This window comes from Primulina eburnea, chromosome 16 (assembly GCF_022965805.1).
Source record: "Primulina eburnea isolate SZY01 chromosome 16, ASM2296580v1, whole genome shotgun sequence".
In the NCBI taxonomy this organism is placed as follows: Eukaryota; Viridiplantae; Streptophyta; class Magnoliopsida; order Lamiales; family Gesneriaceae; genus Primulina; species Primulina eburnea.
In genome coordinates this window covers 3,374,392-3,387,604 of record NC_133116.1, presented here as the reverse complement: position 1 = coordinate 3,387,604, position 13,213 = coordinate 3,374,392, and the positions used below count along the sequence as shown (strand labels likewise).

The following is a 13,213-nucleotide window of genomic DNA, read 5'->3' as shown; positions in this document are numbered from 1 at the left end:
CTTCCCTTTTTACCCCTTTTTTTTCTTTTAATTATTAAAAGCAAAAACTTGTATAAGACGATCTCATATATCGTATTTTGTGAGACAGATCTTTATTTGGGTCATCCATAAAAAAATATTATTTTTTATGCTAAGAATATTATTTTTTATTGAGAATATTGATATGGTTGACCCGTCTAACAAGTTAAGATCCGTGAAACGGTCTCATATGAGACTCGCTTTTAATCTGTGATTATTTTACATCTTTATCTTATTATTATTTATATTAAGAGTTTGAGTGGGTCATCTTAATTAAAATCTGTGATTATTTTACATCTTTATCTTATTATTATTTATATTAAGGATTTGATTGGGTCTCATGTGAGACCGTCTCACGGATCTTAATCTGTGAGACAGGTCAACCCTTCTCTTATTTACAATAAAAAATAATACTCTTAGCATAAAAAACAATATTTTTTCATGGATGACCCAAATAAGATATCTGTCTCACAAATACGACCCGAGAAACCGTCTCACATAAATTTTTGTCTAAGAATTTATGATTCTAAGTAATATATATACTTGATTGTGTTCAATAATTAAAACAAAATCAAGAAAAACGAGAACATAACGAAAAAAAAGGAATATAATTAAAATATTATTAGAAAGTATATTGTCTATTCATTCATATTCAACACATATATGTGTTTCCGTAACGAAGAAGCTTTCGAAACACGATATCCCCACAGTCGACCCAATCATAATGAGCCACATGTCGATATAGGATTTGATTGAAAAAAGTTAAATTAAGACTCGGTCGCCCACTGGGGCCATTTGATTTAATAAATATTTTTTGAGGGACGGAATTGTGTTCCTGATTTTGAGCATCACTAGGTAGAGACACTTCAATTTTTGAGATATCTTACCCAGTTTTACAGTATCATATGATCATTTATATTTTTTTTCAGAATACTAAGCATGTGTTCGTAGTTATGTATGTCTTATTCAATAACTTAATTTTAAAAACTATAAGTATTATAAGTACAATAATTTTATTTTATTTTATATTCGTAGTCATAATATTATAATTTTAAGTTGAAATTGTGCTTACGAAAAATATGATAGTACAAGGATATATAGAAGTGAAAATAGTTAGGAAAAAGATTGCTATGTGTGCAAATGAGAGAAGTTTAATAACCCGCTTTAAATTGAAAATAAAGTATACTGGCATCTTAAGAATGTTTTAACATTCTTCCAACAGCTTCCTTCAAACATGGAATCCCATATTCTGAGTTGCAGTACCATCTGGGACGCTTCCATTGACCAAGGAACCAACTAAAGCCCCATTCATCTATCCTCTACATGCTGATAGAATAGCATGGGCGTGGGAACGAAAATGACCGGACACGAGATCTTCAAAATGATAGAAGTGCAAAACGATGTATATCAGATAGCAAATTGGACGATAATATTATATGTCAAAAATAGTTGAGAGTTAAAGTTCATAATTTGTACCTTTGGCGCGGCCTTCTAAGAGTGCATGTCTTCAACGATAGAATGAATACATCCTCTTTATATGAATTGGGTTTCTCTTTCCCTCTTGGCCAACATACCGAGTATCATATCCAGGCTCGCTAAAGAAAGGCTTTGCATTCAAAATAAGAGCCCGAATAGACAGCAGTACCTGCAACATGGTGGATGATTTCAGCAGTCACTTTTCATTGTCTCTACCGGTCCAAGTGTTCAAAAGACTGAGGGACACTTTTCCACAGTCATACAAATTTAGGTTTGGCCGCAAGCGACCCGAATAATAGTAAACCATCTACAAAGCAACAAAAAACGGAGAAACAAATAAAAAAATATATGTTCCCAAAATAAAGATATTGAAAGGCATACTGGTGGTGCATCAGGAAATGCGCGAGGGAACATAATATCAAAAACAAAAGACCATCATGATAGGGAGTGTCTTGTGGTCCTATAATAACAGCCCTCAAAAGATCCATCCTTGCTTCATAAACTCTTACAAATACTGTAAATGCAAACAAGGGAAGGGAGTAAGAATGACGTGAATTAAACGATCGGAGATGCAAGAATTTAGATGACGATAGAGTTGAAAAAAATTGACATAAGCACAAGTAGCATGGAAATACTTTGAGCATATAACTACCCTCTCTTTCTTTTCAAAAAATATCCCTTTGCCATCAGTAGCAGTTTAAATTCAGTTGTATCTTTCATTAACTCATCTTGAAACAAATTTGGAATACATGCCTGCTCAAATAATCCGGTTATCGTGATGGGGATAGTTTCTTGAATAAAATAAATTATCTACTCGAAAAGATGCAAGATTTAAACATAAAGAAATCAACTCCTTGGGAATGTGGTTAGACATAAATAAATCAACCTCTTAATCTAACAGATGTATAGTTAGAGACTTTGAAAACCCTCTCCAAATCCTCCAAAGATTTGTTAGATGGAAGTGATTAAACCTTGCAGCCGAAATGTTCACTGATGTCCAAATTACTTGCCACCAACACACCATTTGGAAACTCCCAAATCGAAACAATGCACCAATTGAGACAGCAACAATCGAACTGACGTGATCCCCAACTGAATTCTCGGGCAACTTCTTAGACCATACCCAAAAGGTGGGAGCCTGAAATCACTTCCGCGAATGTCGACACCTGTTTCAGCGAAATTTTTTCAGGATCAGGCCACACATTAGGATCTCTCCCAATAGCCCGTGTATTAACAATAATATGTGATTTTCTTGGTATGTGAGTGAAACGCATCAATCATACAATTCTCAATGGATTCGTGAGGGAGTAGCAGATGTATGATAGGGTGGAGTCTTACGGTCCCCTTGATGACCATATCCAAGTACTGAAAGGTGTAAGTGTGAGATTCTTCGATCATGCGGTCAAGGCTAGCAATCGACTCAATGGAAGACAACAGAAGTTTACCAATGACAAGAAGGGGGAAAGCCACACAACAAAGGTATAGGCAGAAGCTGGAAAAAGAAGGACGCCGACAAAACATAGAGCAAACCTTTTTTGTTGAATTTTGATCGCTGTAATGGGGGAAGACGAGGACCAATGTAAGGTGAAAGCAGATAAAAGAATGTTAAAGAGAACAAAACAAACGAGGAAAAAAACAGAGCAAGGAAGTTAACCAACCAGAAAGGAAGCAACTCTAAAAGTCACACACATAAAAGAACAAACGAAAAACAAACACAGCATCTTAAGATAAACACCCAAAAAAGGGTGGAGAAGGGAGTAAACACAGTAGAGGCTCACCGATGCCAAGAAAGGAGAAAGCCACGCAGCAGAGGTAACACAAAGAAACAGGAAGAAGAAGGCCGCGAGCACACGCACCGAGCAAACTGTTTTCGTTGAACTTTCCTCGCTGCACTGGGGGAAAGGCGAAAACAAGGCACCAAAACAAATGAAGACGAGGAAAACGAAGAGACGACGAAGGGAGCAAAACTCATTGTAACCGGCAGCTGTATGGTGTGGTGGAGACATGTGATATCCCTGTGGAGGTGGTTTTCGGTGCGTATGTGAAGAGGTGCATGTGATATACGTGTAATGGGGAGGGTAATGGGAGCAACCGGGAACTTGCAATAAACTGGCCAAAAATACATTATTCTCTCTTTTAGATATGTAGATAGATATGAAGTTTGGTTAATAATTTTGGGTTTGATTTTTTTATTAATATTTTTTAAAGTGATTTTTTCGTAAAAGTATGTCCAGTACAATTTTTCTGATTAGTAAATTATACCAACATCATTTGTAAGTTTATTAGTTATCTTAAGCCTAAAAATTTACCAATGTTCACCGTAAAATAGCTGTGGTAAGGTTTGTTGTCGTACAATAAAGAAATAATAATAATAATAATAATAATAATAATAATAATAATAATAATAATAATAAATGTTTTTTTATATATATCGAAAGCAAGCAATTATGTCCATCACATTGTATTTATTATATATATGTATATATAGAAAGCAAGCAATTATCTCCATCACATTTAAGACAAAAATTTGTGGGAGACAATCTCATAGATCGTATTTTGTGAGACGAATCTTTATTTGGATCATTCATAAAAAAATATGATTTTTTATTATTAATATCGGTAGGATTGATCAATCTCACATATTAGGATCCGTGAGACAGTCTCATATTAGATCCACTCTAGATTTAAAATACATGGTTACACCACTATAAGGAAGTGGAAAAATGTCAGACCATGTAGTTGTTAGTAGGGTTTACAATGGATGCAAGCGGCTATGAAGAAGTAGTCGGTGAAATGGTATTTAAAAGAGCAAAAACAAGGCAGAAACAACTCAACATCAACAAACAAACATATCAAAATCTTTGCAATTTCAGTTCGCGATTATTTTCAATATGAAAATTTCTATTTTTTTTGTTCTAGTTCAATATTTCTAGTTTTACTTTCCAGAAACTAATCTAGTTCTTTCATCATTTAGATTTCATATTTCAACTTTTCCTCCTCGTAAAAATGTCGTTTTCAATCATTAGTGATATAATTGTATATTCATGTCATTCGAAGTATTTACTTTTTTATCTTCTTCCATTACATTAGTTATATTTTTATTGATTGCATCAAAATCCGAGAAGGTTAAACGGATGGCCGAATCAAAACTCACAACGTTCAATTAAAAGTTAGATTTTCATATTTTTACTTGATCTATATTCGGTACGCTTGCACGCAAAAAATCCAGCCAAACAACTTTAATAAAAATAGAGCTGAAAATACATAAAATCGACACATTTAAAAATAATGTCAAAAAATATGTATCAAGTATTAGTGGGGATACACTTAAATTTGCTGAGATTAGATTGAATTCATTTTGATCAAGTTAAGGAAAGAATCTATGGTCCTGTCCAAGAGAGAGATTGGATTTTAGTGCTCCTAAACTCCCAAATATGATAATTATATATTTTATGTTGATCATATTTTTTTTTAACCAAGACCAAAATATTATCATATTATTATCAAACAAAAAAAAAAGATTATCATATTTATTTAAGTAAATTATTCGAGTTCACGATCTATAAGTCGGATTTAATAATATTGAGCTAGGATTTAGATCAACGTTGGCATATTACGATGAAGATATTAGGAGTATTTAATTGTTGAAAAACTGATACCTAAAAAGCTTTAATCTTAAATACGGAATGCTTTTATTATTATATACATAATTAATGGAGTAACTTCTTAACTCCTACCTGATTATTATGACAAAAATTTGTGTGAGATGATCTCACGTGAGTATTTGTGAAACATATCTCTTGGGTCATCCATGAGAAAGTATTACTTTTTATGTTAAGAGTATTACTTTTTATCGTGAATATCGGTAGGGTTGACTCGTCTCACAAATAAAGATCCGTAAGACGATCTCACACAATACCCACTCAATTATTATTATGCATGCTTAATAATGGCATTTATTACGGGTTGGATGAGGGTAAAATCGACCACAAGGTTTTTAAACTTTTGAAATAATTAGATAATATATCTTTTCTTTTTAAAAAAAAAAAATAGGACTAATAAATTTCATGTGACATACTTGGTAAACTTCAAACTAAACAAGAGTAGAAAGATTCAGATTTTAATTGTATGGCAGGTTACATACAATTCGAAATGTTTCCACCGGTTTACATTTTTAGCAGGGACGAACCCGGCGAGGGGTCTCGGCGATTTACAGCGCTTAAAATTTCTAAGTCCTAATTCTATTTTTTAAAAAGGGGAAAAAAGAAGCTTGGAGCTGCATTAAAATACAGCACTCAGAGTGTCACTTGTTGCCCCATTCAAACATCCTATCATCAAATCTATTGATGCAATTCTCATCTGTCATATTTTAATACAAAATATGAGTTGTAGCAAGAGCCATTGATGTATAATCCTCCTTTCATCGACGGCTGCGTCAAATGCCGTATCTTCGTGCGATATTGAGAGGGCATGACCGTAGAAACCCCAACCCCTGCCGGCTGCCAGGAACTTCTTCTGCATGAAAACCTCAAGTGATCCAAGATTTGGTGGCTTGAGTCTGGAGAAGTCCTCATAATCTGATACGTACAACTCGACATCCTGGACCCTTCTTGCTTTTTTGTACAATTTTATGTTCAACTCGTTCCAGCTAGTGTCATGATGTCAGTCGAGAGCGAGAGCATGGCATTCTCATTGGTGAGAATACAACAGTGAGTCTAGCATGATCCGAAAGAGAGTAATCTTCTGGCCACATGCCTTTCTCTACTTCTGTGGGGAAGAGAACTGCATTCTTGAGACTGAAACCCGTACTTTGCTCGGTGCCATTGATAACATCATCCCAGAACTCATCGTCTCTTTGCTTCGAATACGAGGAGTTCCAAATTCGGCGCTGGAAAAGAATCCCATATTAAGCAGAATGAAGAAAATAGATAATAGAAAATGCATAATTATAGCGAAAGTCGTATATACTACCTTAAATTCATTATAGTCGAGAACGCCATTTCCATCAATGTCTGCTTGAACCCACAATTCTTTTAACTCTTCAGCACTTAATCCATTACAATGGCCAATCAAATTAAGCTGCGGCAGAGCCAAAGAATGAACAGTGAAACCGTTTTCTGAAATAATAGTGTGAGAAAAAGCTATCACTAAGAAGAAATCTCATCCAACCGAAATGCTACATACCTGCCGTAATGCTTCACAGAAGCCCGAGTAGGTAATGTAATCACCATGGCTATCAGCTTTAAGAAAGGCAAATGCATCGTCCTCTGTCAGTGAAGCTCGGCTAAGTTGATACTGCAAGCAGCAAGACGGATATGCCAAGGTTGAGAATTAAGCAAAATGAAAATTGATAATTATTGTAAATTTAAACGCCTCAACTCATGTGGAGCAACTTGAGCACAACATTTCGATCGTTGTGCCATATCGGGTCATAGATAGTCTAAGCAAATATTGCTCTCCAACAATTGCATATAAAAATGTCTGAAATCAGCATAACATCTCACCTTGAACATTCCAAACACGGCTTCACTCCAACTTGTTTTAAGTAATTTCCGATATCCATTAGGATTAAGAAGCCATATGAAATCTACACCGCAAATGTTCCCACGATGATTACCTCGAAAAAATATTAATTGTATATAATTTAATTACAAAATATGATTTTCAATACGTTGCATTTCATTTTATTAAATATTTATTTGGTGAAGATGCTTGGAGGGGTTTTTTTTTAAAAATAATTTAATTTTAAAAAACTTTTTCAAAAATAATTTTAAAAAAAAACATTTTCAAAACTAATGTAATCCGAGTTTCCGGAGCGCGGACGCTGCTCACGTGGAGAAGCGTCCGCGCTTCGTAAGCACGGACGATGGGCCATGTCAGCAACATATTATTTTACCGACGGAATTTAAAAACAAACCGTCGCTAATTTCCGACAGTTTTATAAACCGTCGCTAACCTGTCGCTAATTCAGCGACGGTTTTCAAACTGTCGCTGACGACTTTATAACCGTCGCAAAATTAGCGACGGTTTTTTAACTGTCGCTAAATGCATAAAACTGTCGCTACACGCGCATAATTTCATAAGAGAATTTACGCACAGCGAAAAGCCATTTTTGTTGTAGTGAAGACAGAACAAAAAACAAACAAAAAATTCATCAAGAAATAGGGGTGTTCATCGGTCGGTTTTTTTCTTTATCTTTACTAGGCACTAAGGGTGTTCATCGGTCGGTTCGGTTTGATTTTTTATTTCGGTTTTAAAAATATATAATCTGATATCCGAACTATTTTTCTTCACTTCGGTTCGATTTTCTATTAAAATGGTTTGTTTATTTCGGTCGTTTAGTTCGATTTTGATATAATTATTTAAATTAATAATAAAAATATATTGTAAAATATAACATGTTAACTTTTTACATGTTTGTGGTTAACGAATGAGATAACATGCTCGAAGATCATGACTTTCCAGCTCGAGATGATGAATATGTGCACCCATATGTTTTCCCATCAAGAGATCCTACCGTAGAGTTCAACGCTTTTTTGAAGTGACGTGTCAACATTTGAAACTAAAAATTGCACCATGTGATTCAAAATGGTTTGATCGAACATATTTAAAATTTTATATAATAGATGGATAATATAATTCATCAACTTTTTAATCATGTGTAATTTCAATGATGTTATTTTAATTATATGTAATTTTAAATTATGTTTTAGAATTAAATTATATGTAATTATAATTTTTTATGTTTAATTTTTAATTTTGTTTTAATTACTCTTTTTTTAAATTAAAAAAAAAACATATTTCAACATGTGCAACTTAATCTTCTCCATGCAACAAAGGACTTCTATCACGTGGAGCGTTCGCGTTTTATAAGCACGGATTAAAATAGTTTTGCAAAAAAAAAAAAAAAAAAAATTTTTGAATTTTTTTTTACATTAATTATAAAAAAAAAACCCTTTATATAATACTCATTCAAGAGACATTGCAGTTAATAACCCATTTATTATAGTTCACAAGCTGTAGTAAGGCCCAATCTTTGAACCTACATACCCCTTTACTAGGAAGCAAAACAAGAGAATTGTGTGTTTTTTATTACATTTAACGTTGACGTTTGTAAAATATAATATGTTAACTTTTTACATGTTTTCTCAATAAAAACTTTAAAGATAATGTCTAAAGTAATTAAGAAAACAACAGTCAATTAAAAATTGTTCAAAATAGTTCTTCATTCACTAAATATCATATTAAATTATATAATATAAATAAAAATATAATTTTTTTTATTAATTTAATGAAATTTCAGTTTTTCGGTTTTGATATATATAATCCGAAATCGAACCTAATAAATTTCGGTTTTAATATTTATATTTGAATTACAAAATTCAAAACCGAACCGACCGATGAACACCCCTAGTGCCTAGTGAAGATATTGAAAAAAACCGACCGATGAACACCTCTATTTCTTGATGAATTTTTTTGTTTGTTTTTTGTTCTGTCTTCACTAAAACAAAAATGGCTTTTCGTTGTGCGTAAATTCTCTTATGAAATTATGCGCGTGTAGCGACGGTTTTATGCATTTAGCGACAGTTAAAAAACCGTCGTTAATTTTGCGACGGTTATAAAGTCGTCGCTGATTCAAATTCCGCGACGGTTTGAAAACCGTCGCTAAATTAGTGACGGGTTAGTGACGGTTTATAAAACTGTCGGCAATTAGCGACGGTTTGTTTATAAATTCCGTCGCTAAAATAATATGTTGCGGACATGGCCCATCGTCCGTGTTTACGGAGCGCGGACGCTTCTCCACGTGAGCAGCTTCCGCGCTCCGTAAACGCGGATTATATTAGTTTTGAAAATGTTTTTTTTTTAATTATTTTTGAAAAAGTTTTTTAAAATTAAATTATTTTTAAAAAAAACCCATGCTTGGAGTATATATATAATATATGTAGGCCCTTCGAAATTGATAAGATTGGGTGCTTTCAAATTTCTTTTGTGTATTTATTGGTCATTAATTAATTACAGTCACGATTTTGGAAATTTGTATTAAAAGCGTGGAAATGAATGATACACTATAGTTCTGGCGAAAATGAATTCTATAAAGAAACACAGAAGAAGATAAGTAGAGATATATATATGACCCTGAAGTAGTCCTTGTGCACAGCTGTTAAAAGACCTGAACAATTTCAAGAAACAACTTTACATTGAATCAAGGACAAAGCGGCTATTGTTAACTACCTTGCTTGGTTCCCCAGAATTTTCCAAGATCACAGTCGAAGATTCACACTCGTTCATCACATGCCCTGTCTGCTTACATTTAGCACAAAATTTGATGTCTTGTTCATAGAGAAACTTAACTTCAACCGCACCAATCGGAAGAACAACATTAACATCATTAACTTTCGGTTTCGAGGTTTCCACTTCAACTAGCACCCTCGCATATTTAACACGTTTGCGCTCATGAGTAAGCATATCCATGTGAATTGGATTTCCCACTCTAGATGCTAACTTGCTCAATATTTTAAAGTTCCAACAGTCCGGTGGGAGCCCATGAATTTGAACCCAAGAAGGAATTGAGTTCATATCTTCCTCCCTAAATCTGAAACATCTGGGCATTTCCTTAAGAAACAGATGGAATCCAAATACCAAGTAAGGTCCGTCATTCAATATTTTATCCCTCATTTCAGTGGTAGGAAAGGTGAAAATAATCCAACCACTTTCATGAGTTTGAAATCGCACTCCTGATCCCCATCTCTTGACTAGATCGAAAAGAGCAGCAGTTGGAGGCTTACCACTAATAATATATCCTAGTAAGCAAATACCATATGTCTTCTCAATTGAATCAATGTCTTCTAGCCCAAACTCAAGAATATCATTACCCGATTCCATGAATTCAAGTTTATAGTCAGCATTGGACATTCGATTTCTCTTAAATAAACTAGCATAAGAAACTCGATTACCAGTTGTTTGCATCCCAGGAGCCGTCTTTACATTGCTAGCAGCAGTAGTCTTACCAACGGATATGGGGGGTACTGCATTCTCAGGAAGTACCGAATTACTGTCATCAACAATAATACTCTGTCCCGGCAAATTTTGATCAACCACATTCTGAATCAAAGGCACATCAGAAGGACATGCGGTTGGGGGTTGTTGAGTAGCCCCAACTACGGTAGTATTAGCTGTAGTATTCATAAAGGAAATAACACAAGCACCTGATATGCAGGAACAGGTAGAATCTCACCAAGAACAATGTAAAGGAGCTGACCACAGCTAGCAGGGAGAAACCACCGAAAAGATAACAAAAGAAGACTTCCACTCACAGATAGATCAAACCAAAACCCAAATAGAGAGCAGATCGAGAAATCACAGTCGCACTTGAACCGAAGGCTCGAACGAAATCACTAAGATAGAACACCAAGTGAAGTCACGAATCCAAGAGCAGAAAACCAAAGCACAGATCACGCCATTTTCCCTAGAAAGAGGGGAGAGAACATCTCTCTAAAAATGGTTTGGTGTTGCTCGGATTGTTTTTTAGAGCAAGTCTTGTATGCTGTGCAATGTGGATAATGAATCATCTAAGCATTTGTTCTTCACCTGCAATTTCTCGGGGAATGTTTGGAGGCAGATTCGCATTTGGCTTGGTATGTCGAAGCAGATGGGTTCCACTACAGCTATTCTAAGAGCTTTCAGAAGTTGTTATCGGGGTAAATCTATGCTATCAAGAATGCGACTGACATCCCTGGCTGCGACGGTGTACTGCATATGGAATGCGCGCAATCGGAGCATCTTCGAAGATGATAAGCCGAGCATTGATGACTTGGTTCGGAGAATTAAGATTTTTGTTTTACGATGTGTAACTAATTCAGAGAACGTGTTTCAACTTAGTGTGTAATTGTTTATCTTTTCTGCAATCAACGTTTAGTTGATTGCATTCTTGTACTTGTTTTTACCTGTTTTTTAATGAAGTAATTCGTTAAAAAAAAAAAAGGACAAAGTCATCGGAGAATTAAATAAAATAAGCACAATATGAAGCTTATGATACACGAACTATAATCCTGATACCTTAGCATGTATAGACTATAAAGAAGCAATACAAACAATTGGAAGATCTTTCATACAACAACCGATCCAACAACAATCCTGATACCTTCACTCCACTTTTGGCTAGCTAGGACCAAATCAACTTACTTCTATCACAATAACTACTCATAACCACTTTTTTGGTACTTCTGCCCCTACCCAAACATCACAACACAAGAAAACGAGAAACAGTTCAGATGAACACTTTTTTGTATGAATATTATTCCATGATGTCAAAGGAGAAAAATAAAAACCTGAAGACAAATGATGGAAGATCTTTCATACAACAACCGATCCAACATCTTTTTGTTTCTCTTCAGCCAATAATCTTTAACATCGCTTTCCCTGTAGCTTGGATCCTGCTCTCACCCCCACGATGCACATTATGAAAAAAAACCAGTAAAAACCCAACAATTTGCAGGCAGCGCCCCACAAATACACGAACAAGACAGCACAAGCCAACATAAACAACCATCACAAAATATACATCCATGACTAACGAAAATCTAAAATCCTTACATCTTGATTGAGTCTTTTGTAAATCGGGGCAAGGATATTAAAAGTTGTGCAAGAAACACACGTGGGGTCCGTGATTGATGAAGCTATGGCTCAACTCCCGATTCTCGATACCCTCCCCCAGCCGATCTTCTTGCTATTTCTCCCCATCCCTTATCGTGTCCTGTATAATCGTAGACAAACAAGTACCTGTGATACTCTTAATACAGAAGGACAAGAAGTTTTGATGAAATAAACAGTGAACAACAGTAGAAAATGTCGGATGATTGTTATGGTGAAGATTTATTAGAAATAAGAATGGCTAGTAAGAGCTAAGGACAATGCAAAAGGTGGAAATTAGTGGGATTTGACGGCCGCTATATTAAAAAAACGACTATTTGACCCGTGCAGTTATTTTCTATATTAATTATTAAAATTAATAAATATTAATATTTAAACATTTATTTAAAGTAATTAATAAAATATAATGAAAAATATTATACTAATAGTGCTTATGTCATTGGAGATAAAAAAAAAAAAATAAAGTGTAGTGAGTATTAAGTATATAAAATTAAAATAAAACTCAAACTATATCCAAAATTAAAGATTCGTGAGACCGTCTCACAAGATAAAGATTTGTGACACTGTCTCACAAAAGACCTACTCAAATAATAAAGAGTGGGTCTCATGTGAGACCGTCTCACGAATCCTAATCTGTGAGACGGATCAACCCTACTCATATTCACAATAAAAAGTTATACTATTAATATAAAAAATAATATTTTTTCATGGATAACCCAAATAAGATATCTGTCTCACATATAAGATCGGTAAGACCGTCTCACACAAGTTTTCGCCAATAATAAATAAGAAGATTAGATTTCTCCGAGATAGCAAATCAAGATCCCACACATCATTACTCATTCATACTATCGAAAATTTTATATTTTTAAATTTTTTCATTTTAACAGCTAATATTCACGACGGTCAGGATTCAGCAATATTTTTTTGTAGAAAGAGATACTACTGTTTATTTTATCAAAGGCAAAAACTTGTGTGAGACGGTCTCACGGGTCATATTTGTGAGACGGATCTCTTATTTGGGTCACCCATGAAAAAGTATTACTTTTTATGCTAAGAGTATTACTTT

At 34.4% G+C, this 13,213-nt stretch overlaps 2 protein-coding genes and 1 long non-coding RNA gene across 7 annotated transcripts; all 3 read right to left on the bottom strand.

Moving 5' to 3' along the window:
• Positions 1-874: 874 nt before the first annotated feature.
• On the bottom strand, positions 875-3,514 carry LOC140817541 (uncharacterized). Of its 4 annotated transcripts, none has more exons than XR_012114801.1 (4): positions 3,273-3,514; positions 2,381-3,046; positions 1,876-2,008; positions 875-1,663 (listed from the first exon to the last, which is right to left on the bottom strand). It is a non-coding gene; the product is annotated as an uncharacterized lncRNA (long non-coding RNA). The 4 variants fall into 4 exon arrangements; XR_012114800.1 differs by having other exon boundaries at positions 877-2,008; positions 2,381-2,660; positions 2,833-3,046; XR_012114798.1 differs by having other exon boundaries at positions 876-2,008.
• A 2,102-nt stretch (positions 3,515-5,616) lies between these two features.
• LOC140817499 (uncharacterized calcium-binding protein At1g02270-like) lies at positions 5,617-7,105 on the bottom strand. The gene is made up of 4 exons (XM_073177219.1): positions 6,999-7,105; positions 6,679-6,789; positions 6,466-6,573; positions 5,617-6,382 (listed from the first exon to the last, which is right to left on the bottom strand). The coding sequence occupies exons 1-4, from the start codon at positions 7,005-7,007 to the stop codon at positions 6,149-6,151; spliced, it is 462 nt and encodes a 153-aa protein (XP_073033320.1). The 5' UTR covers positions 7,008-7,105; the 3' UTR covers positions 5,617-6,148.
• A 2,576-nt stretch (positions 7,106-9,681) lies between these two features.
• On the bottom strand, positions 9,682-12,394 carry LOC140817498 (uncharacterized). 2 transcript variants are annotated; one of them, XM_073177218.1, is made up of 3 exons: positions 12,088-12,394; positions 11,823-11,927; positions 9,682-11,438 (listed from the first exon to the last, which is right to left on the bottom strand). In XM_073177218.1, exon 3 carries the CDS (start codon positions 10,678-10,680, stop codon positions 9,688-9,690), a length of 993 nt encoding a protein of 330 aa, XP_073033319.1. In that variant the 5' UTR covers positions 10,681-11,438; positions 11,823-11,927; positions 12,088-12,394; the 3' UTR covers positions 9,682-9,687. The 2 variants fall into 2 exon arrangements, 1 of the variants encoding a protein (XP_073033319.1); XR_012114779.1 differs by lacking the exon at positions 9,682-11,438 and adding an exon at positions 11,460-11,723.
• Between the last annotated feature and the right edge of the window lie 819 nt (positions 12,395-13,213).